The sequence below is a fragment of the Choloepus didactylus genome, chromosome Y, assembly GCF_015220235.1.
Source record: "Choloepus didactylus isolate mChoDid1 chromosome Y, mChoDid1.pri, whole genome shotgun sequence".
Taxonomy (NCBI): domain Eukaryota; kingdom Metazoa; phylum Chordata; class Mammalia; order Pilosa; family Megalonychidae; genus Choloepus; species Choloepus didactylus.
This window is the reverse complement of record NC_051335.1, coordinates 18842016-18865017: the sequence shown is the minus strand read 5'-3', so window position 1 is coordinate 18865017 and position 23002 is coordinate 18842016. Positions and strand designations below refer to the sequence as shown.

Genomic DNA, 23002 nt, shown 5'->3' with positions numbered 1-23002 from the left:
TGGCTGAGGTAGGGAGTAGATAACGGGTGGATATGTTTTGTTAAAGTGAAACTGAGGGTGTGGGAACATGAATGGGTTTTCCTCAGTAATTGTTTCCAGTAATGAAAACCACAGTCCCTGGTCATAGAGTGCTCTTTAGAGCTCTATCACTTGCCCTTGGACATGCTACCTGGCTTTTCTGAGTCTGTTTTCTTATATACAAAAAGGGACTAAAACCACCCTTACCAGGGTACGTAAGAAAGCAAAATGAGAGAGAGCACATATGAAGCATGTGTAGTATAGTGCCTGGCCTAGTAGGTGCTCAGTAAATATTAATTCCTTCTGCCTGTTCTACCTCCAGACACTCATAATATTTATAACATCCTTAACCTCAAAGAATGTTCTAATAATAAATCAACTAGAAAGATTAAGGAGATATATACACTATGCTTGTACCTGTTCCTCATCCTCAGAGTTAATAGATGCTGGAGTTTTTAATTTAAATATCTTTTTTCCCTAACTTAGTTTGAAAATTGCAAAGCTATATGAAAATTGAAAGAATAAGAGTGTACTACTCTTCACCTAAATTCAGCAATTAGTAATATTTTGCCACATTTGCTTCATCATTATCTTTCTAAAACTTTTTTTTTGCTGAATTCATTGAAAGTAAGTTGCAGGCACCGTGACATTTTATTCCTAATTCTTTAGCACACACATCTCCTAAGAATAAGGACATAATAACATGATACTGTTATCACATGTAAGAAAATTAGGATTAATTCAGTGATATCTAATATTCAGTCCCTATTCAGATTTCCAGGATGTCTCAATAATGTCTTTTATTGCCAACCCCATCCTATCCTCTCCCCACCAATTTAGGATTCAGTCTCAGTTCAAACATTAAATTTGGTTAAGTTTTTTGGTCTTTCTATGTAGATATGTGGTCACATACCTCCCCCCCCACCCCTTTTTTTGTATTATATAATAGATACTGAATTTTTTGAGGAGTCTAGGCCAGTTGTCTCATAAAATAGCCTGCATTTTGGATTAGCCTGATTTTCTCATTGATTAGATTTAGATTAAATGTTTAATGCTACATAATGTTTAATATTACATAGTGTTTAAATATTACATAGGTGACGTTACGTATTTACTGCACCACATCAGGAGACACGTAATGCCAGGTTGTCCCATTCTTTCGATCATCTTATTAAATTGATGATCCCCACATCCTCTTTATGCTGAAGGTATGTTTTTCATTTTGTAATTAATATGTGGGACAGTAACTGAATATTCTGTTCCCTAACAGTCTTCCTCTCAGTGGTTTTTAGCATCCATCAATAATCATTGCCTGACTCCATTATTATATTGGGGGTTGCAAAGTGGAGATTTTTTATTTTAGTGGGCATTCTTCTGTAAATAAGAGCTTCCCCTCCCTTTTTTTTGAGTATTACCATGGATTCTGAAACTCTTTCTTTTGTAAATTTAATGTGTTATAATCCATTAACATCATTACCCTTTTTGATGCTCATGTTGTCCAAAATTTGATATTTCAAGCCAGATCCTGTGGCCTTTTATTTTTAATTCAATTTTTTATTCATATTTATTGAGATATATTTACATACCATGCAGTCATACAAAACAAAGCGTACATTCAGTTGTTTACAGTACCATTATATAATTGTGCATTCATCACCAAAATTTTTGATTACCACACACGCAAAAATAATAATAAAAATTAAAGTGAGAAAGAACAATTAAAGTTCTGGGTTCCTTTTTCTCCAGTTTTTTTTCCTTCCCCCATTTTTCTACCCATCCATCCATAAATGAGACAAAGGGTAGTATGGTCCATATGGCTTTCCCAATCCCATTGTCACCTCTCATAAGCTACATTTTTATACAGTTGTCTTCAAGATTCATGGGTTTGGGGTTGTAGTTTTGTGGTTTCAGGTATTTACTGCTAGCTATTCCAGTTCATTAGAACCTAAAAAGGGTTGTCTATATTGTGCGTAAAAGTGCCCACCAGAGTGACCTCTTGGCGCCTTTTGTAATCTCTCAGCCACTGAAGCTTATTTCATTTCCTTTCACATCCCCATTTTGGTCAAGAAGATGTTCTCCATCCCATGATGCCGGGTCTAGATTCCTCCCCAGGAGTCACATTCCGCGTTGCCAGGGGGATTCAGTCCCCTGGGTGTCAGATCCCATGTAGCGGGGAGGGCAGTGATTTCACCTGCCAAGTTGGCTTAGCTAGAGAGAGAGGGCCACATCTGAGCAACAAAAAGGCATTCGGGAGAAGGCTCTTAGGCACAATTGTAGGGTGGCCAACCTCTCCTTTGCAGCAACAGTTTTCCCAAGGGCAGGTCCTGTGGTAGAGGGCTCAGCCCATCAAACCACCAGTCCCCTATGTCTGTGAGCACATCAGCAACCATCGAGGTGGGGGAGTCCAACAACCCTGCATTCTCCACCAGCTCCTCAAGGGGACTCTGCATATTTTTTTCATTGTTTTTTTTTTTCAATTCTTTTTTTATAAATCAACTATATCAAAATAAATTTTTTTAACATACAATAAAAAAAATTTCAAACCATAACAAGGGAGTCCAGCATGTTCCTACTCTACCCCAAGAAAATAACCCAATATAGCAACATTTCTGTGAACTTGTTCCCACCACACCCAGCAGAAATTAACAAACCATAGTCATTCCTGGGCATTCCCAGAATGTTAAGCTCACCCACAATAGCTTATCTGTTCTTGTTGGGTTATTGTTCCCCCTTTACCAATTGCTCTCTATCACTACTTCCCCTACATTCTATGTTATAAACCATTTTTTAGGAGTATGTTGTTAAAGCTCCAGGTGTTTGTGAATTTTCTAAGTCTCTGATTGTTATTGACTTCTGATTGTATTCCATTGTGGTCACAGAATGTGCTTTGAAGAATTTCAATTTTTTTTTAATTTATTGAGGCTTGTTTTATGTCCCAGCATATGTCTATTCTGGAAAAAGTTGCATGATCCCTAGAGAAGAATGTGTATCCTGGTGATTTGGCATGTAATGTTCTATATGTGTCTGTTAAATCTAATTCATTTATCCGATTGTTTAGGTTTTCAGTTTCCCTACTGGTTTTCTGTCTGGTTGATCTATCTATAAAAAAAGTAATGTGTTGAAGTCTCCCACAATTATTGTGGAAACCATCCATTGTTTTCTTTAGTTTTGCCAGTGTTTGTCTCATGTATTTTGTGGCACCTTGATTGGGTGCATAAACATTTACGATTGTTATTTCTTCTTGTTGAATTGCCCCTTCTATTAGTATGTAGTGGCCTTTTTTGTCTCTCATAACATCCTTGCATTTAAAGTCTATTTTATCTGAGATTCATATTGCTACACCTGCTTTCTTTTGGCTGTAGCTTTCATGAAATATTTGTTCCATCTTTTCACTTTCAATTTCTTTGTGTCCCTGTGTCTAAGATGAGTCTCTTGTGTGCAGCATATTGATGGTTCATATTTTTTGATCAGTTCCGCCAATCTGTGTCTTTCAATAGGGGAGTTTAACCCATTTATATTCAACGTTATTACTGTGAAGGCATTTCTTGAATCAGCCATCCTATCCTTTGGTTTATGTTTGTCAGATACATTTTTTCCCTCTCTGTTATTGTCCTTTAATGAACCAATATTGAGTCTGTTTAGTCCTGACCCTTTCTCCATCTCTCTCTCTCTCCTTTCTTTGTTTTCTCTGTTGGTAGGGCTCCCTGTAGTATCTGAAGTAGGGCAGGTCTTTTATTAGCAAAATCTCTCAGCATTTGTTTGTCTGTGAAAAATTTAAGCTCTCCCTCAAATTTGAAGGAGAACTTTGCTGGATAAAGTATTCTTGGTTGGAAACTTCTCAGAATTTTAAATATGTCATGCCACTGCCTTCTCAGCTCCATGGTGGCTGCTGAGTAGTCACTACTTAGCCTTATGTTGTTTCCTCTGTATGTGGTGACTTGCTTTTCTCTTGCTGCTTTCAGAACTTGCTCCTTCTCTTCAGTATTTGACAGTCTGATCAGAATATGTCTCGGAGTGGGTTTATTTGGATTTATTCTATTTGGAGTTTGCTGGGCATTTATGCTTTGTGTATTTATATTGTGTGGAAGATTTGGAAAGTTTTCCCCAACAATTTCTTTGAATACACTTTCTAGACCTTTACCCTTCTCTTCCCCTTCTGGGACACCAATGGTCCTATATTTGGATGTTTGATTTTATCTGTCATATCCCTGAGGTCCATTTTGATTTTTTCAATTTTTTTCCCCGTTCTTTCTTTTGTTCTTTCATTTTCCGTTCTGTGGTCCTCAAGGTCGCTGATTTGTTGTTTAGCTTCCACTAGTCTTGTACTATGAGTATCCAGAATCTTTTTAATTTGGTCAGCAGTTTCTTTTATTTCCATAAGAGCATCTATTTTTTAATTTACTCTTGCAGTTTCTTCTTTATGCTCTTCTAGGGTCTTCTTCATGTCCTTTATGTCCTGTGCCATGCACTTCTTCATGTCCTTTATGTCCTGTGCCATGCTCTCATTGTTTGTCTTTAGTTCTTTGATTAATTGCTCCAAGTACTGTGTCTCCTCTAATCTTTTGATTTGAATGTTTGGGTTGGGTTATCCATATCGTCCGCTTTTTTCATATACTTTAAAATTTTCTGTTGTTTTTAGCCCCTTGGCATTTGCTTTACTTGATAGGGTTCTTTTAGGATATGTAGGATTATTCAAAGATGAGTCTCTAATTTGTCAGATCTACAGCTTGATGGTGCATACTTTCTCTAAGTAACCAGCAGATGGCGTCCGCGAGTCACCTATTCCCCTCAAGTCATTTCTCCCCATCTTTGTCTTTGTGGTGTGTGGGGGTCTGATTCTTGTGGAGTCCAACTGGTGCACCAAGTTTGGGTGTGTTGTTGGTGCTGTCCTCTCTGAATGTGGGGTGTGTGTCTGAGCAATTAGGGAGGGAGGGCAGCTTTAATAATCAAATCTCCCAGGTGTTCCTGGACATTTAAGGCTGTTGCAAGAGTCTAAACCTTCAGCTCAGTCTCGCCACAGATCATCTCTGCCACTGACCCGCAAGTCCTTGGTATTGGCCTATAGTCCCTGGGATTTCTTCTAAGCCATGCCCTTCTAGGGCCTCTGCTGAGGGAAGGTTGTGCTATGCCACAGTGCGCACCGTCCGTCAAGGGAAGTTCTGGGCTGATGGGCCGTGTAGGTGTGTTCCCAGCCTGCTGTAAGGATGGCTGTATTGGGCTTGTTAATTTCCCTCTTTCACACAACTCCACCTTCCCAGCTCTGGGACAGTTAGCTGTGGGTGTGCAAACAGCTATTGTCCACTCCTGATACTGTGTCATGTGCCCATGTTGCTGGAAACACTTTCCGTCGCAATGGGTCTTTTGGCGCAGCTCTGAGCTTGGCTCCGGCGCCAGGCAGGAGCGTTCTCTGCCCTCCGGGAAGATGGCTGCAAGGGAGCGGTTGTTTCCCCCTTTTGGCTCCCCTTTGCCTGCCTCACTCTGAAACAGTTAGCAGCAGGTGTGTGAAAGGCTATCTTCCACGCCAGATACTGAGGCGTTCACAGAGCCTGTTGCTGCTGCCCTTCACTGTGCGGTACTCATTACCATATCTGCAGCTCCTGTTGGGTTTTTTAAAAAAAGAACTAGTCTGCCTCCAAACACCAACCCACAGTTTTCCCACAGAGCAGCATGGCTGCCAGACATTCAGCAGGCTTACTCACTCATTTCAGAACGGTGACTCCCGGTTTCACCAAGTACATGGTCCCTGTGGTTTTAGCAGACCTTGGCCAGCTGGTGCATTGCTGGAACTGGTGTTCTGGGTCATTTTCTGGCTTTTATCTAGTGTTTTTCACGGAGGTGTTTTTTTACCCTCTTTCTCCTAGCCGCCATCTTAGGTCCTCTCCTTAATTCAGTTTTACTGAGATATATTCACATACCATATGGTCATCCATGGTGTATAATTGATTGTTCACAGTACAATTATATAGTTGTGCATTCATCAACACAATCAATTTTTTTAATCTTCATTTTATTGAGATATATTCACATACCACGCAGTCACACAAATCGTACATTCAGTTGTTCACAGTACCATTACATAGTTGTACATTTATCACCTAAATCAATCCCTGACACCTTCATTAGCACACATGCAAAAATAACAAGAATAATAAGTAAAGTGAAAAAGAACAATTGAAGTAAAAAAGAACACTAGGTCCCTTTGTCTGTCTGTCTGTTTGTTTCCTTCCCCTATTTTTCTACTCATCCATCCATAAACTAGACAAAGTGGAGTGTGGTCCTTATGGCTTTCCCAATCGCATTGTCACCCCTCATAAACTACATTTTTATACAATTGTCTTCGAGATTCATGGGTTCTGGGTTGTAGTTTGATAGTTTCAGGTATCCACCACTAGCTACGCCAATTCTTTAGAACCTGAAAAGGGTTGTCTAAATTGTGTGTAAGAGTGCCCACCAGAGTGACCTCTCGGCTCCTTTTGGAATCTCTCTGCCACTGAAGCTTATTTCACTTCCTTTCACATCCCCCTTTTGGTCAAGAAGATGTTCTCCGTCCCACGATGCTAGGTCTACATTCCTCCCTGGGAGTCATATTCCACTTTGCCAGGGAGATTCACTCCCCTGGGTGTCTGATCCCACGTAGGGGGGAGGGCAGTGCTTTCACCTTTCAAGTTGGCTTAGGTAGAGAGAGAGGGCCACATCTGAGCAACAAAGAGGCATTCGGGAGGAGGCTCTTAGGCACAATTGTAGGGAGGCCTAGCCTCTCCTTTGCAGCAGCAGTCTTCCCAAGGGTAAATCCTGTGATAGACGGCTTGGTTTAGGATTGGTTTGCTGTTCATTTTCTAGCTTCTTCAGTTGATCCATTAGTTCTTTGATTTTGACTCTTTCTTCCTTTTTAATATATGTGTTTAGTGCTATAAATTTCCCCCTCAGCACTGCTTTTGTTGCATCCCATAGGTTTTGGTATGTTGTGTTCTCATTTCCATTCGTCTCTCTCTATATAGCAATTTCTCTTGCTATTTCTTCTTTAACCCACTGATTCTTTAGGAGTGTGTTTAACCTCCAGGTATTTGTGAATTTTCTAAGTCTCTGATGGTTATTGACTTCTAATTGTATTCCTTTGTGGTCAGAGAATGTGCTTTGACTAATTTCAATCTTTTTAAATTTATTAAGGCTTGTTTTATGTCCCAGCATATGATCTATTCTGGAGAAAATTCCATAAGCACTAGAAAAGTATGTGTATCCTGGTGATTTGCGATGTAATGTTCTGTATATGTCTGTTAAATCAAATTCATTTATCAGATTGTTTAGGTTTTCAATTTCCTTATCGGTCTTCTGTCTGGTTGATCTGTATATAGGAGAGAGTGATGTGTTGAAGTTTCCCACAATTACTGTGGAAACATCAATTGCTTCCTTTAGTTTTGCCACTGTTTGTCTCATGTATTTTGTGGCACCTTGATTGGGTGCATAGACATTTACAATTGTTATTTCTTCTTGTTGAATTGCCCCTTTTATTAGTATGTAGTGGCCTTCTTTGTCTCCTAAAACATCCCTGCATTTAAAGTCTATTTTATCTGAGATTCATATTGCTACACCTGCTTTCTTTTGGCTGTAGCTTGCATGAAATATTTTTTTCCATCCTTTCACTTTCAATTTCTTTGTGTCCCTGTGTCTAAGATGAGTCTGTTGTATGCAATATATTGATGGTTCATTTTTTTTGATCCATTCTGCGAATCTGTATCTTTTAATTGGGGAGTTTAATCCATTTACATTCAATGTTATAACCGTGAAGGCATTTCTTGAATCAGCCATCTTATCCTTTGGTTTATGTTTGTCATATATATTTTTTCCCTCTCTCTATTAATATCCTTTATTGTATCCATACCGAATCTCTTTAGTACTGAACCTTTCTCCAAGTCTCTCTGTCCTTTCTTTGTTTCTCTGTCTGTAGGGCTCCCTTTAGTATCTCCAGTAGGGCAGGTCTCTTGTTAGCAAATTCTCTCAGCATTTGTTTGTCTATGAAAAATTTAAGCTTTCCCTCAAATTTGAGGGAGAGTTTTGCTGGATAAAGTATTCTTGGCTGGAAATTTTTCTCACTCAGAATTTTAAATATATCATGCCACTGCCTTCTTGCCTCCATGGTGTCTGCTGAGTAGTCACTACTTAGTGTTATGCTGTTTCTTTTGTATGTGGTGAATTGCTTTTCTCTTGCTGCTTCCAGAACTTACTCCTCTTCCGTGTTTGACAGTGTGATCAGAATATGTCTCGGAGTGGGTTTATTTGAATTTATTCTATCTGGAGTTCGCTGGGCATTTATGATTTGTGTATTTATGGTGTTTAGAAGATTTGGGTAGTTTTCTCTAACAATTTCTTTGAATACTCTTCCTAGACCTTTACCCTTTTCCCCTTCTGGAATACCAATGAGTCTTATATTCAGACATTTTATATTATCTATCATATCCCTGAGGTCCGTTTCGATTTTTTCAATTTTTTTCCCCATTCTTTCTTTTATGCTTTCATTTTCCATTGTGTCATCTTCCAGGTCACTGATTCGTTGTTCATCTTCCTCTAGTCTTGTACTATGAGGGTCCAGAACCTTTTTAATTTGGTCAACAGTTTCTTTAATTTCCATAAGATCATCTATTTTTTTATTTAGTCTTGCAGTGTCTTCTTTATGCTCTTCTAGGGTCTTCTTGATATCCTTTGTATCCCATACTATGGTCTCATGGTTCATCTTTAGTTCTTTGAGTAGCTGCTGTAGGTGCTGTGTCTCTTCTGATCTTTTGATTTGGGTGCTTGTGCTTGGGTTATCCATATTGTCTGGTTTTTTCATATGCTTTATAATTTTCTGTTGTTTTTGGCTTCTTGGTATTTACTGAACTTGATAGGGTTCTTTGAAGATTAGTAGACCAATTGAAGTCCTTATCTCTAATATATCAGATCTACAGCTTGGTGGAATACACTTTCTCTAACTAACCAGCAGGTGGCATCCACAAGCCACCTGTTTTCCACAAGCCAGTTCTCCCCTGCTTTGCCTTTGTGGTGAGTGGGGGAGTGAGTCTTGTGGGGTCCAATTGGTGTACCAAGCTTGCGTGTGTAGTTGGTGTTGCCTGCCCTGTATATGGGGCGTGTTTCTGGGCTGTCGGAGGGGGGGTGGCTGTAACAATCAAATCTCCTTGGTGATCCTGGAGTTTTAAAGCTGCTGTAATAGTCTAATCCTTCAGTTCAGTCCTGCCACAGTTTGTCTCTGCCACTGACCCACAAGTTCTTGGTATTGGCTTATGGCTTCTGAGACTTGCAGGTGGGTCCCTCTTCCAGGCCGTGCACCCCTGGTCCTCTGTTGAGGGATGACTGTGCTATGTCACAGGTGAATGCCGTACCCCCAGGGCGGTTCTGGGCTGCTGGGCTGTGTAGGGAGACTCCCAGTCTGCTGAAATGATGGCTGAATGGGGCTTTGTTAATTCACACTGCTCCACCTTCCCAACTCTGGGACAATTAGCTGAGGTTGCAGGGAAGGCTAATGTCCACGCCCAGTTTTGTGGAGTGTGCCTTTTATTTGAAACACTTCCGTCACACTGGGTTTGTGGGGCAGTTCTGGGCTATGGGACTGGCGATGGGCAGGAGTGTTTCCTGTCCACCAGAATGATGGCTGTGAGCGGACTCCCAGTTTTCTTGGGAAGTTGTGGTGTTTAGTGAATTTTCTCTGCCACTGGATTATTGCCTTTTGTCTCAGAGCTCTCTTAGTTCTGCTCTTGTCTTGAGCTGCCCAAATTGCAAGTCTTTGAAGCTTTCTGTATTGGGCTTCTTAGAGTAATTGTTTTAGAAAAAGAAAAAAGGATTAAAAAAAAGAAAACCAAAAAGGGCCCTCCTCACAGATCTAATGGGTTATTGAAATGCTAAGAGACAAAGCAATTAGGGCCATTAAGGAAAGGTCCACAGGGCAGAGAGATCAGCTTTTCTTTGGGATTTGCATATGAGCCTGAGGGCCTGAGCTCTGCCCTTCCCCTTTCTATGTTCACTAGAACTCCAAAAATCCTCAGCTTTTATTTTGGAGTTTTTCGTGCTGTTTTTTTCTATGTCTGTCTCCTCTCTGCTGGGCTGGCTGCTCTCAGATTCTCTGGTGTCTGGTCTCGGTCTATCTGTGGTTGGAGTTTGGATCAGTAGAATGAGTTTCCGATACGGCTGCCACTGCAGTTCTCCCTTCTCCTTCCTGGAGCTGACAGCCCCTCCTCCCATGGGACTGAGCCTGGCAGGAAGGGGTGCGGGTCCCCTGGCCACAAAAACTTACAGATTTCGCTGATCTCGGCAGTTCCACGTTTTCATGAGTGTTGTATGAAGTATGCCCTAAGTCAGATTGCTCTGTGGTGTCTGGTCCACGCAGTTCCTGGCTTTCTACCTACTTTCCTGTAGGAGTAACTAAAACATACAGCTCTCCAGTCCGCCATCTTGCCCTGCCTCCTCAATTTTTTTATTATCAAAATTTTTGTTGATGTCATATTCAATACTTTCATTATTGTAAGTAAATATAAGACTGTATGCTGATTAACAAAAGAGTGTACTGTGATTACATTTCCTTTATTATATCACCTTCAGGGTTTTTTCCATAGACTTAAGAATTGCTTGCTTTGTTCTTTAATTGGTTTGCTTTTTTTTTTTCGTTTACCATTTTTTAATTGAAATATATTCACATACCATACAATCATCCAAATGGTGAAACAGTTGTTCACAGTATCTTTATATAGTTGTACATTCATCACCGCAATCAATTTTTGAACATTTTCATTACCACACAAAAGAATAAGAATGAAAATTAATGTAAAAAAGAACACCCAAAACATCCCATTCCCCCCATCTCTCCCTATTATTCATTTACATTTTGTCCTCATTTTTCTATTCATCTGTCCATATACTATATGAAGGAAGTGGGAGCCACAGACTTTTCACAATCACATAGTCCCACAGTGTAAGCTATATAGTTATACAGTTGTCTTCAAGAATAAAGGCTACTAGGTTGCAGTTCAGCAGTTTCAGGTCTTTTCCTATACACTAAAAACTAAAAAGGGATATCTATATAATACATAAGAATATCCTCCAGAATGATGTCTCAACTCTATTTGAGATCTCTTAGCCACTGAAACTTTACTTTGTTTCCTTTTTCTTCCCCCATTTGGTCCAAGAAGGCTTTCTCAATCCAGTGATGCCAGGGCCAAGCTCATCCCCACAAGTCATGGCCAACATTGCCAGAGAGATTTACACCCCTGGGAATCATGTCCCACATTGAGGGAGGGCAGTGAGTTTACCTGCAGAGTTGGCTTAGAGAAAGGCCACATCTGAGGAACAAAAGAGGTTCTCTGGGGGGGTGACTCTTAGGCACAATTTTAAGTAGTCTTAGCCTCTCCTTTGCTGTAGCAAACTTCATAAGGGGAAGATTGGAGTCTCAGCCTTCTTAATTGGTAGCCCCCAATGCTTGTGAGAATATCAGTAATTCCCCAGGTGAGGAAATTTAATATTTCCACATTTTCCCCCACTCCCTCAAGGGGGCTTTGCAGGTACATCTTTATTCTCTGCCCAGATTACTTTGGGATGTGTTGGGGCTTCACACTAACCTGTACGAACCAACCAGATTTCACTCCCTATTAAATGTTGCATGTAATTATGTTGTTTGAATAAACTGACCATACAAGTTAAATTATATAGTGTGTTAAAAAAATACAGATTTTGCACCTAATAAACATCTCTTCCTTTGGTCTCACACAGAAGTTGAAGTTTTAAAAACACCGTCAATATTGTCCTTTACCCTTCAGTCTAATTTATCTTAGTCCTAACCAAGTCCATTTCATTCATATCTCTAATTGAAGTCTGATCTCTTTTTTTCACTCTTTTTTTTTTTTTGGCTGTATGAGGTAATGCTGATATTCATAGCTGCTGGACTCTGGCTCTGAATCTCAGGTGTCACACAGATACCCAAAGTTCCAGGGACCAACCAGATTATATACCAAAGAGCTCAACATTTCAGAATTTAGAAATAACCATTACAACTCAGAAATGGATGTGACTGCTGTAAGAGCTTACCATCTAGGAACCTTTACAGTAAGCCTTCCCCTGATAACCTGTGCTCTCAGATCCAATTCTCAGAGTTGGCACATTTTAGTTAGTCCATATTAGTGAGGCATTATAATGTTTTTCTTTTCATTTCTGGTTTATTTCACTCAATATACTGTACTGTCCTCAATGTCCGTTAACCTCACAGTTCACTCCTTGTAGCAGCTCAATATTCCATTGTACATATATACCACAGTTCATCATTCCATTCGTCAGTCGGTGTACTCTTAGGCCACCTCCATCCATTGCAGATCGTAAATACTGACACCATAATCCCTACTGTATGAATGTCCATTTGTGTCCCTCTTTCCAGTTCTTCCAAGTATATACCCAGTAACCAAGTTGCAGGACCATATGGCAACCTCATGCTTTGCTTCCTGTGGAACTACCACACTGCCCTCCAGATGGGCTGCACCATTCTCCCCACACCGACGGTGATTAGGTACATCCCTTTCTCCACATTTTCTCTAGCACTTTTATCCTCTGTTTATTTTTAGATAGTTTTATTCATACACCATACATTCCATCCTAAGTAGACGATCAGTGGTTCCCTGTATAATCACATAGTTATGTATTTACCAGCACAATCTATATAAGGACATTTCTGCTTCTTCCACAAAGAGGAATAGGTGAAAAAAGTAAAAAGAAAAAAAGTGACAGCTAAAAAGCAAGAAAAGGGGAAATAAAATAAAATACAATAAAAAGTCAGACAACACCACCAATGCCAAGAATCCCATGCCCCTTCCTTATATCCCACTCGTGTAGACCTTTAGCATTGGTATATTGCCTTTGTTACAATTAATGGAAGCATAGTACAATGTTACTGTTAACTATAGACTAGTTTGCATTTGTTCTAGTTTGCTAATGCTGCCAGAATGCAAAACAGCAGAAATGGATTGGCTTTTATAAAAAGGGGTTTATTTTGTTACACAGTTACAGTCTTAAGGCCATAAAGCGTCTAAGGTCATACATCAGCAATCAGGTACCTTCACTGGAGGATGGCCAGTGGTGTCCAGAAAACCTCTGTTAGCTTGGAAGCACATGGCTGGCGTCTGCTCCAGAGTTCTGGTTTCAAAATGGTGGCTGCAGTTCCTTAAAAATGTCACTCTTAGTTGCATTTGGGATATTTGTCCTCTCTCAGCTTCTCCAGAGCAAGAGTCTGCTTTCAGTGACCATCTTCAAACTGTCTCATCTGCAGCTCCTGTGTTTTCTTCATAGTGTCCCTCTTGGCTGTAGTTCCTCTTCAAAATGTCACTCACAGCTGCACTAAGTTCCTCTGCCCATCGGCTCATTTGTATGGCTCCACTGATCAAGGCCCACCCTGAATGGGTGGGGCCATGCCTCCATGGAAATATCTCATCAGAATTATCACCTACAGTTGGGTGGGGCACATTTCCATGCAAACAACCTAATCCGAATGTTCCAACTTAATCCCCACTAATATGTCTGCCCTGCAAGATTACATCAAAGATAATGGCGTTTGGGGGGACATAATACATTGAAACTGGCACAGCATTTATTGCGTTTTTTCCCCAATACACCCCATTTTTAACACCTTGAAAAGTTGACATTCGTTTGTTCTCCCTCATGTGAAACATTTTTGTACATGTAATCACAATCATTAACCACTCTAGGTTTCACTAAGTTATACAGTCCCAGTCTTTATCTTCTGTCTTTCCTTCTGGTGCCCTATGTGCTGCTAACCTTCCTCTTTCAACCATAATCACAGTCATCTTTGTTCAGTGCACTTACATTGTTGTGCTACTATCACCCAATACTGTGCTCCAAAACTCTCTCCTGTCTTTTCCTATCTGCTTGTAGTGCTCCCTTTAGTATTTCCTGTGGGACAGGTATCTTGTTCACAAACTCTCTCAGTGTATGTTTGAGAATATTTTAAACTCTCCCTCATTTTTGAAGGACAGTTTTGCCAGATAATAGAATTCCTGGTTGGCAGTTTTTCTCCTTCATTATTTTAAATATATCATGTTCTTCTTGCCTCCATGGTTTCTACTGAGAAATCTGCACATACTCTTATCAAGCTTCCTTTGTGTGCGATGGTTCGCTTTTCTCTTGCTGATTTCAGAATTCTCTCTTTGTCTTTGACATTTGATAATCTGATTAGTAAGCGTTTGGCATAGGTCTGTTCAGATCTGTTCTGTTTGGGGTATGCTGCACTTATTGGATGTATAATTTTATGTCTTTCATAAGAGATGGGAAATTTTCAGTGATTATTTCCTCCATTATTGTCTCTGCCCCTTTTCCCTTCTCTTCTTCTTCTGGAACACCGATGACACATGCATTCATGCACTTCATGTTGTCATTCAGTTCCCTGAGACCTGCTTGTATTTTTCAGTTCTTTTCCCTTTCTGTTCTTTTGTGTGTAGGACTTAGGTGTCTTGTTCTCCAGTTCCTCAGTGCTTTCTTCCACCTCTTGAGATCTGCTGATTTATGTCTCCATTGTGTTTTTCATCTCTTGTATTGTAACTTTCATTCCCATAAGTTCTGCCAGTTGTTTTTTTTGAAACTTTTGAGTTCTTCCTTAATGTTCACTGAGTGTCATCTTTATATCCGTCATCTCTTTTGCCATGTCTTTCCTCAACTCATTGATTTGATTTTTAATTGATTAAGGAGATTTGTTTGATTAATAATTGGTTGTTTCAATTCCTGTATTTCATTTGAAGTATAGATTTGTTCCTTTGCCTGGGCCATATATTCATTTTACCTAATGTAACTCATAAATTTTTGCTGTCTGGGCACCTGGTTTCCTTGATTACCTGTCAGATTTTCCCAGACCAGAGGGGCCCAGGTCTCAGGAGGAAATGTACTCAGTATCAAGTGTCCCTGAGGAGAAGGTTGTCAGACTTTCCTGTGAAGCCTCTACACTTGGTGCTTTTCCTGTCCTTTCCAGCAGGTGGCATTTGTCAGCCTGCAGCTCCCCACTGATGTAAAGAGGTGCGGTCCCTTTAATTCTTAGTGGATTCTGTTCTGGCTAGGGGCTGAGGGTGTCAGAAGCCAAGCTTAAGTTGTTTCTGGTTTGCTTTTGTCCCCACCAGGCTCTGGTGTCTGAATTCTCCAAGGGAGGGCAGCCACTTGAGCTGCCCCCCCCCGCCCTTTTCTTAGGGAAGATACACCCTTTAGGGAGTTACCATCTTTGTCTTCTGACTCTGTTAACTCCACCTTTCCATGGGTAACGGCTGACAATTGAAAATTCCTGAGGCTTTCTCTAATGAGCTGCTTAGAATGAGAGGAAAAAAAGGAAAAAGAGCAAAAGCCCATTTGCAGAGCCAGCCCGCAGCCCCCCCAGTTTTGCAGGTCAACCAGTGTTGGTACCCAGTTCTCTGTGCCCCTATTCTTGGCACACAGCTGTTTTCCAGTACTCTGAACTCAGCAATCTGCAAAAGCCTCTGTTTTTTTTTTTTTATTATTTATGTTTTTTTTTTTTCCCGTCAGCCCCGTCTCCTCTCTGCCGGGAGGAACCTCAGATTCCTTTCCTGTTTGCTCTGGGTTCTATCTGTGCTTGTAGCTTGTATTCAGTAGTCCAGATTTGTTAATTAAAACCAGAATTGAAGTTTGGTTGAGTTTCTTTCCCTTGCTCCAGGTAACCAGCTTTTTTTTTTCAGAGGGAAGTATTTCATTTCAGCCTTCTCTGCTGCTGGGGGACAGGAAGAAGGGGCACCAGCTCCATATTTTGGGGAGCTTTGCTTATGGTTGTATGCTGCAATTTGAGCCATTCCACCCATTCCAGGCTGGTATACAATGTGTGTCCAGTCATGGATGTCCCCCGTCAGTTGTTCCAGACTGTGTACTAGTTGTTCCTGATATTTACTAGTTGCTCTGGAGGACTAACTATATTCTACACCTCTCTATGCCACCATCTTGCCCTGCCTCCTCTCCTGTGTCCTTTTGAAGTAACCCTATTAATCTCTGAGAACCTTTTTGCTTTCCGTCACAAACACATTCCAGGCTCTCCTTGAACTTCCTCAGTCCCAGACTAGAATCAGCCATTTCTCCAAGGAGTCCTTGTTCTTTTGAGTGGGGAATAGTGTTTACAAACCAAGATTTGTGTGCCAATTACGTTCATTGCTACTGTGATATCATTGCTTCTAGGTTCTTTCAGTGGACAGAACTAGGAGATAAACATGTATTTTAAATCATGAGTTCATATTGTTATCTCCAATTCAAATTGTACCAACAGGTTCTTCCTCATTTTTCCCCATTTCTTATTTGTATCCTTTCTCCGGTCCCCAACAGCAGTGTATTTATTCATTTGTTCGTTTCAGAATCAAATACCAATACTACTATCAACAACAATCCTATAAAGTAAAGTTCAGGGTATTTTTTTTGTTGTTTGTTATCCTTGGACTGTGTGTCGCTGAAGTTGTACAGTCAGGGTACAATATTCAAAAGATATTTGAATTAATGCTTTTCTTTGTATAACTTTTGTCAGTTTGATATAGAATTAGATTTTTTTTCCTGTTTGTATTGAGTTTTGGGTTCTTTTTTCCTATCCTTGTTGATTTAATTTATCAAAATCCTTTATACCGGAAGAGAACAAAGAAGGTAGATGAGCTTTAATAACTGAGGGAAACCCAAGGTAGTTTTTTTTTTAAAGCCAGTTTTTAATTTCTTCCTTGTTTCCATCCTGAATGAGTTAAGTTTCCTAACCCTTTAACAGTACGAATGTTGGAGCTTGAAGGATTGTTGAAATTCCTTTAGCCTAGTTCCCTTATTTTTCAAATAGGAAATTGAGGTGAAGTTGAGACTTGCCTAATTCTTTATTAATTGGAGATCCTATGAGGACTTCCCTGACCTGAGCCTTAAATGGTGAATGTCTGGCCTTTGGTTTGACTTTTTCTTCACCGGGCTCATGCTCAGGTACTTTGGACTTTTTCATTGTAGTTGTTTTTTTTTCTGGGGTCTAGAAATAGGGTCTGTGTGCTATCAGAGTGTTTTTGATTGCAGTGCAGATGAGGTTCGCAGAAAATCACTGGTTCTCAAGTTCCCTAAACAGCAGCTGCCTCCCAAGAAGAAACGGCGAGTTGGAACTACTGTTCACTGTGACTACTTGAATGTGAGTGTCTGCGTTGCTGCTTTCTGACCTCTCATTGATACCCCCAGCCCTCTAAGCCATGGCTCTAACACAGCCTTAGGTTCTCCATTTGGCCTTGCCCTGAAAATTATGTGCATTGTTCATCACAAGAATTCTAAAATGTATTTATCTAGCTAGAACACATTGTATGGGTTGTTTTTTTTTTTTTTGGTTTTGGTTTTGGTTTTGGTTTTGGTTTTGGTTTTGGTTTTGGTTTTGGTTTTTGTGTTTTGGTGCCTAAAGAAGCAGTCCAATTTCTTGTTTGTTGACTTCTTAGAGACCTCATAAGTCCATCCACCGGCGCCGGACAGACCCCATGGTGACACTGTCATCCATTTTGGAGTCTATCATCAATGACATGCGAGATCTTCCAAATGTGAGTTCATTGTTTTGGATGACAAGGCCCTTTGTTCTGTGTGTGATTTCAGATAGAGGGCGATAGAGTATAGATATAGGTAGCTTGAATGCCTTATTCTTTGGGATGTAGTTGTTTTGATTGTTCGTTTGCTTTTAAGTAGAGGAAATACTCAGACCTGCTCTATCTAGAAAGATTCTTTTGAAAGATGTGAGAAAGTCCCTGGGAATTGGCTCTTGTAAGTATTCTTTGCTCATGGATGGTGCTGGCTCTTGTTTGTGCAGACATACCCTTTTCACACTCCAGTCAATGCAAAGGTTGTAAAGGACTACTACAAAATCATCACGCGACCAATGGACCTACAAACACTTCGTGAAAATGTGCGTAAACGTCTCTACCCATCTCGGGAAGAGTTCAGAGAACATTTGGAGCTAATTGTGAAAAATAGTGCAACTTACAATGGTAAGAAGCACCTGTTCCTTGATTTTTGCAAAGGTCACCTTTTAGACCCTTTCTGGTCCTAAATCTGGACTAGGCTAGAGCATTTGGAGGTCTGAAAATAAGATACTATACATTTTTAAATTACTTTATAAATATTGCTTTTTTCTGTCCCTATTATTTAATTCTTAATTTATCTTCTGGAAATTTTCAAGTCTGTCTGTTGAAACAAAACTGTTGCTTGGGAGTAGTGCAAGGAAAAAGTGGTCCTAGGTAAATAGAAGGGAGAGGCATTTAGAGTGGCTGGAACCTGTGCAGAGTAGATGTTTGTGATCTTATTTGCTGTTTGTGAATCTTTACTTGGTCCACAAATCTATTTGAGGGGCTGTTATATGTCCACTTTTCTCAAAAGCTGGAAAGGTAAGAAGGAAGAAATGAGATGTGTTTTCTGGGTCTTGAAAGGGGTTAATGCAGCTAGATTCTGCATGTAAAGGATAAGGTTTTCTGGTTTCCAGTTGCATTCTTTAGCACAGATTCATAAGCATGTGTAGGGATTATAAGAATACAGATAGAATATGAATCATGGCTGTACCACTTACTGAGTTACCTTGCCCAAGTTACTTAATCTCTCTTAACTTATTTAGTTTTCTCATCTGTAAAACTGGGACAGTAGTAGTACCTAGATTTTAAGACCTTTTGTAAGCAGACTCTGACCCATTTGTCTAGTCTCGCCTCCAGTGACTGACTTCCACACCCAGAATATACTCCTGCCACACGGTTATATTTCACTGAATACCCCATGCTGTTTCTTTATGCCTTTGCACAGTCTTTGCCCTCTTCTTGGAATGCCCTTTCTTCCCTTTCAGTGGTAAATTTCCATTTGTATTTTCAAGGTCAACTGATACCATCTCTTTGTGAAAACTTACCCAGATTGCCTAAACTATCCATTTCTCCATCCTTTTTGCCCCACCTGTGAGGCACAATTTAATCAACTTTTATAGTTCTTACTGTGTTATACTGTAATTATTTATATATCTGACTCTCCTACTGTTTTGTTACCTCCTGTTCTTACTCATCTTTGTATTCCCAGGACCTAGCAGAGTACAAGAAGCGTAGAAGGGATCTGTTTTAGTAAAAAATTTATTGTGGAAATTGTCAGATATATACAGGAGTAGAGAGAAGAGTATAATAACCTCAGTAAACCTGTTCATTCAGTTCAACACTCATCAGCATGTGACCAGTCTTATTTCATCTGTAATTCCAGACATTGTATCCTTTCATCCATTGATACTTCAAGCATTTATACTCTTTCTTGCAATGATTGTTTTGTCATTCTCTTTGACTATCATGAACTCTCTAAGGTAGGAGCTGTATCTTATTTTTCTTTACATTCCTGTCGTCGAACACATAGACAATCAGTAAATATTTGTTTAATGAATAAATGAATGAATGCTGAGTTAAATAATTAGTAGAGAAGACAGCTGAGATTTAGGTTCTGGGGAAGACTGACACAAAGGGTTAAACAAAGGAAGATAATCCAGCAAAGGGTACTGAAAGGAAGTAATTAGAAATAACTGGTTAGAATAAAATGTGTTAACTATCCCTATAATGAGCTTAAATTAGGGCAGCCATAAGCAGGAAGGGTAGGAGATAGTTCCACGATCGTATGAAACTCTTAATGTGGATTTCAGGGAAGCTAAAGTAATAGTATGATGTGGGAGACAGATTCTTTTATTAAAGATGTTAGCCATATGTTGTGCAAACTTCACAAGCTATGAGTTCTGCTAACAAAAATTGTAGCCACAAATTGTATATGCTAAGTGTGGAAAGATTATAAATCATGCATTGATCTCTTCAGCCATCCTTAAAATTCTTTCCCTATCCATTTTCAATAGGAGCAATAGTACTGTTGTACGTGGGTACATACATATGAAGAAAAGAGTTAAAATTAGTTCATTCATCCATATTGTATACCTACTATGTGTTAGACACTGGGAAATAGAGAGAAAATCGGTTTATCTGTCTAACCCAGCAGCTGGGCTAGTGCCTGGCCCATATGAGGTGTGTAGTCAATGTGTTGAACAAATGGAAGGGTGGTGGCAATTCTTGCCTCCCATTTTTAATGGTTCCATCTCTTATTGTTCCTGTATAATTTAGGGCCGAAGCACTCATTGACCCAGATCTCTCAATCCATGCTGGATCTCTGTGATGAAAAACTCAAAGAGGTAAGACATTTAGGTTGAGAAAAAGGCAGTAGAATTTGTAGATGAAGAGTAGCAGGGTTGAGGAAGTGAGGAATATAACAGAAGGAAAAGTAAAGAAATGTGGGAGTAGCAGATCTTCAGTATGTGAGAGCTGAAAGGGACTTAAGAAATCATATAGTCTAATCCCTTCCTTTTCTAGATGGAAAAACTGAGGAAAATACTCCATGCGTCATGACTATTAAATAGTAGACCTGGGATTAAAATCTAGAGCCTACGTAATTCTTTAGAAAGGATCAAGAAAAATAACTTCCCAGGAAGTCAGTTGTAGCTAAGACACTATTTAATGTTTTGGCAGAGAGGAATTTTAAGTTTTTTTAAGTAGATCTATATTCCATCTACTTTTTTTTTAATCTTCATTTTATTGAAATATATTCACATCCCACACAGTCATACAAAACAAATCGTACATTCGATTGTTCACAGTACCATTACATAGTTGTACATTCATCACCTATATCAATACCTGACACCTTCATTAGCACACACACAAAAATAACAAGAATAATAATTAAAATGAAAAAGAACAATTAAAGTAGAAAAGAACACTGGGTACCTTTGTCTGTCTGTCTGTTTCCTTCCCCTATTTTTCTGCTCATCCATCCATAAACTAGACAAAGTGGAGTGTGGTCCTTATGGCTTTCCCAATCCCATTGTCACCCCTCATGAGCTACATTTTTATACAATTGTCTTCGAGATTCATGGGTTCTGGGCCATCTACTTTTTAATAAAATTTTATTGTAACATACATGCTAAGATTTCCTGTTTTAACTAATTTTAAGTATACAATTTAGTAGTATTAGTTACAGTCACATTGTACTACCATCATGAAAACTTTTTTTTGTCATCTCAAATGGAAATTATAACCATTAAGCAATAACTTCCCATTCTCCTCTCCCCGTCTTCTGGTGACCCCTAATCTACTTTCAGTCTCTTTGAATATGCTTATTCTGCCTGTTTACGTCAGTGGAATAATACAGTATTTGTCCTTCTGTGTCTGGCTTATTTCACTCAGCATAATGCTTTCAAAGTTCATTCATGTTGTAACATGTATCAGAACTTCATTCCTTTTTATGATTGAGTAGTATTCCATTGTATCACTATACCACATTTTGTTTATCCATTCATCTGCTGATACACTTTTAGTTGCTTCCACCTTTTGGCTATTGTGAGTAACACTGCTATGAACATTGGTGTAGAAATACATGCGTCTCTACTTCTAGTTCTTTTGGGTATATACCTAGAAGTGGGATTGGTGGATCATATGTTTAACTTTTTGATGATCCGCCAAACTTTTCCACAGCAGCTGCACATTTTACATTCTCATCAACAATGTGTGAGGGTTTCTATTATCCCATATCCTTGTCACCACTTACTATTTTCCCTTTTTTTAAATAATAGCCATTCTAATGGATATAAGTAGGATTTTGTGGTTTTGATTTGCATTTCCCTAATTACTATTGATGTTGAACATCTTTTAATTTGTTAGTTGGCCATTTGTGTGTCTTCTTTGGAGAAGTATCTATTCAACTCCTTTGTCCATTTTTTAATTGGGTGGTTTGTTGTTTTGTTGTTGAATTGTAGGATTTCTTGATACATTCTGGATATTAAATTCTAATCATATATGTGGTTTCCAAGTAATTTCTCCAGTCCTGTTGGCTGTCTTTTCACTTTCTTGAGAATGTCCTCAGATGGACAAAAGTTTTAAATTTTGATGAACTCTGGTTTACCTGTTTATTTCTTTTGTTGTTTGTGCTTTTGGTATAATGTGTTTTTTTTTTTTTCAATTCCTTTATTCTCCATATCCACAACACTGAAACAATGTCTGCAGAAAGCTTTGAAATTACATTCTTACAGCCTCATCTATAGAAAGAAACAAAAGCTCTCCCCTTCTACTTCCTAATAGAAAAATGTCAGGGAAGGACTCTGATTGGCCCAGATTAGATCATGTGCCTAACCCTGAACCAATCACTGTGGCAAGGGGTAATAAACAGTATGGCTTTTTCTGTGTCTGCCTCTGTGGTCAGGGAAAATAGAATCTGTTACCATAAAGTGGGGGTAAGGTGGAAGGGGGTCAAAAGGCAGATAAAAACAATAGTCATTAGGAAACCTGACAAAAACCTTAAGTATCAATATCATCATCTTGTAAAAGCCAAGCAGCCGATAGGGTTGGCTGAGCAGAGATTCAAATCTAGGTTTGCATGACTCCAAAGCCTAAGCACTAACCACTTCATTTGCAGCTCACACTGAATTAACCTAGTGTGAATTTTCTCTAGTGTTATGCCAGGATTTCCTTAAAGGCTCGGACCCTGTCTTATTCATTTTTTTTTAAGATAACTACTTTACTTCCAACATGTTCCTGCTCTACCCCAAGAAAGTTACCTAATAAAGCAACATTTCTGTGAACTTGTTCCTACTATACCCATCAGAAATTAACAGACCATAGTCATTCCTGGGCATTCCCAGAATGTTAAATTTACCCACGATAGCTTATCTGCTCTTCTTGGATTATTGTTCCCCCTTCCTTAATTGCTCTCTACTGCTAATTCCCCTACATTCTACATTATAAACCATTTGTTTTACATTTTTCAAAGTTCACATTAGTGGTAGCATATGATATTTCTCTTTTTGTGCCTGGCTTATTTCGCTCACCATTATGTCGTCAAGGTTCATCCATATTGTCATATGTTTCACGGGATCATTCCTTCTTACTGCCGTGTAGTATTCCATCGTGTGTATATACCA

General features: G+C 39.4%; 1 protein-coding gene across 2 annotated transcripts in view; it reads left to right on the top strand.

Moving 5' to 3' along the window:
• Positions 1 to 23002, top strand: part of TAF1 (TATA-box binding protein associated factor 1) — a 145270-nt gene that overhangs the window by 64306 nt on the left and 57962 nt on the right. For both annotated transcript variants that reach the window (XM_037822723.1, XM_037822722.1), the window contains exons 26-29: positions 17077 to 17185; positions 17481 to 17579; positions 17843 to 18020; positions 20154 to 20221. In XM_037822723.1, the coding sequence (XP_037678651.1) occupies positions 17077 to 17185; positions 17481 to 17579; positions 17843 to 18020; positions 20154 to 20221 (454 nt within the window). The remainder of the gene's footprint in view (positions 1 to 17076; positions 17186 to 17480; positions 17580 to 17842; positions 18021 to 20153; positions 20222 to 23002) is intronic.